The sequence below is a fragment of the Trachemys scripta genome, chromosome 12 (assembly GCF_013100865.1).
Source record: "Trachemys scripta elegans isolate TJP31775 chromosome 12, CAS_Tse_1.0, whole genome shotgun sequence".
Lineage (NCBI taxonomy): Eukaryota > Metazoa > Chordata > Testudines > Emydidae > Trachemys > Trachemys scripta.
In genome coordinates, this window is record NC_048309.1 from 41,330,428 (window position 1) to 41,332,998 (window position 2,571).

At 47.6% G+C, this 2,571-nt stretch overlaps 1 gene segment (V, D, J or C); it reads right to left on the reverse strand.

The window, feature by feature from the left end:
- Positions 1 to 224: 224 nt before the first annotated feature.
- On the reverse strand, positions 225 to 899 carry LOC117885506. The segment is given in 3 exon segments: positions 225 to 299; positions 382 to 719; positions 806 to 899. Coding segments are annotated over 3 exon segments (459 nt in total).
- Between the last annotated feature and the right edge of the window lie 1,672 nt (positions 900 to 2,571).

Genomic DNA, 2,571 nt, shown 5'->3' on the forward strand with positions numbered 1-2,571 from the left:
CATGTGTTTACTAGAGTGTTTAACTGTTTGAATAAAAGGTTCAGATTGTCAGCTGGCATACATAGGGGTAGCTGCTGTATTGAATCCAGTGGATCTGTGACCATTGATTCCAGTTGTGGATCTGCTCTCACCATGTAGGTCCTTCTTAAGGCCACAACAACCGAAGCCGTGTGAAATCAGAGGCGAGAGTTTCATTGGTTCCAAAGGGCTGTAGATCATTCCCATCACCCATTTCGGTTCTCTGAGGTGACAGCCCCTGTCCCGTGATAATAATGGCCAGGGGAGTGAACGTTCCCCTTCTACCAGGAGCAGGGAAGTTTGTGTTAAAGGGCCCTGAGTGTCTGCACAGAACTCGCTTCCTCTTTTTGTGCCAGGCCTTGCTCTGCTCTGTGTCACTGTGTGTCTGGCGCAGTAATACGTGGCGGTGTCTGCAGCTGTCAGCGAGCGGAGCTGCAGGGAGAACTGGTTCTTGGAAGGGTTCACCGAGATGGTGATGCGACCCTGGAGGGAAGTGGCGTAGTTTGTGCTTCCCCCTTGAGCTATATGCCCCATCCATTCCAGCCCTTTCCCGGGACTCTGCCGGATCCAGTGCCACCAGCAACAACTACTGCCCAGAGTGTCTGAGGAGGCGCCTGAGATGGAGCAGGTGAGGCTGAGAGTCTCTGAGGGTTTTACAGTCCCAGGCCCTGACTCCACCAGCTGCACTTGTGACAGGACCCCTGTGGAAAAGACAGAGCCGTGTGAATTCATCCCACAACCCATTCATCCCCTGGTGCTGTGCAGATCGGTCCCACCCAATACTCACACGATGGGGCGGCCAGCAGGAGAAGGGATACAAATAATGGCTTCATGATTACACTGTCAGAGAATAGAGCCTCTCCGAGACACCAGAGAATCTGAGCTTTCTACCTCCAGGAGCATGTGTTTATACAGGACACGCGTGGGCCGGGATTTGCATGCAGCTATCCCTCAGGGGATATAAGGGAGGAGAGGGGTTGAAAGGGAAATGAGAATGCTCCGTGCCTTACACAAAGGAAACGCATGAGTCAGATCTACAGCTACTGAGTTTGAATCATAGGATTGTCCAACAGAAATTGGAATGACCCAGGCGGCTCAGGGCACGTGCAGGTCTCGGTCTGGGCATCATCTCGGGTATTGTCAAAGGCTGCAGGGAAAAGTGGTTCTTGGATGTGTCTGCAGAGATGATGGTTCGGCCTTTCCAAGCGTGGGAATAAACTGAATCTCTCCCCATACATCATGTGGTCTATCCATTGCAGTCTTTTTGCAGCAGGCTGCCAGACCCAATTCCAAGAGTGATAACTCTGAGTGCTGGGAAGGTTTGAGACATCACAGGTCAGCGTGAGCTTCTCTCCTCCTTTCTCCATTCTCTGGGTGTACTTGGCCCTGCCTCCGCCTGGGGACGATGGACCAGGTGACCTCTGGTGATCCACTCCAGTCCTACATTTCTAGGATTCTGTGATTCCTGGCACGGACTAGACCAACTGGATTTCAGAGAGGACACCTTTCGGGGAGTAAAGAAGGAGCAAATATATGAGCGAAAGGCAGTTATAGAGAGAAACGATTCTCTCACTATTTTCCCAATACACATATGAAGGACTAGCTAATAGAAGATTGACGTCTGTAGGGATTTTATATTCATGCACAGTTACTGTGGAAGACTTGGGCTCCAGGTTCTGGACGACATATTCCTGGATGAACATTGGAGTATCTAGGATCAGAGCCTTGTGTTGAAACAGGGACTCACTGGGGGCAGAGGTGTACATGGGGTTTTCACCCAATGGTGAAGGGAAATGAAAGGGTTCGAGAGGGAGGTTTCCAGTTTAAAGAGGATGCTTCCTCTGGGGTATGCCCTCATAGACGGAGAAAATACATTTCAGAGTCGTGGGACTTCAAGCACAAAGTCTAGTTAGGTGTGTACGGAGTAGCACTCAGTGGGAGTTAGGTATGTAGCCCAGGCTTTCTTTCGTAACTGCTACTAGATGCATATCTGCATTTTAGGCACCTAAACACCATTGAAAACCTGGCCCATGATGCTGAAGACTATTTATAAAGGCCAGAATCTTCACCGAAAGTGTTTGTCTCAAACTAGTTTTTCTCCTCTTTCAAGGGAATACTTTCCACAGACTTTTGCACAATTTACCTGTGTAACTCATTGCCGCAGGAGATCACGAGGGCCAAGGTTTTATCCCCATGAATGATCATTTTATTGTTAGGTTATGTTCATCTACACATTTATGAATACTATAGAAAACGGGTTATTTCCCCAGTCATTCACCTTTGGTGTAAATCAGTGGTAACTCCTCTGGAGTCAAGGTGCATGAATTTCCATTCACTTTCTTTCTTTCTTTCTTTCTTTCTTTCTTTCTTTCTTTCTTTCTTATCATAACGCGTGTAATGAAAATCAGATGCGCACAGAGGAGTTTATAAATTGTACAGGGTATCCTAGATATTTGTAATAAATATGTTTACCATGGATTTTTCACTTTCTGTGTTACAGGTATTTGACATCTATGTTATCAGGTGGAAGGAATACACGTTGTTTGCTTGCTA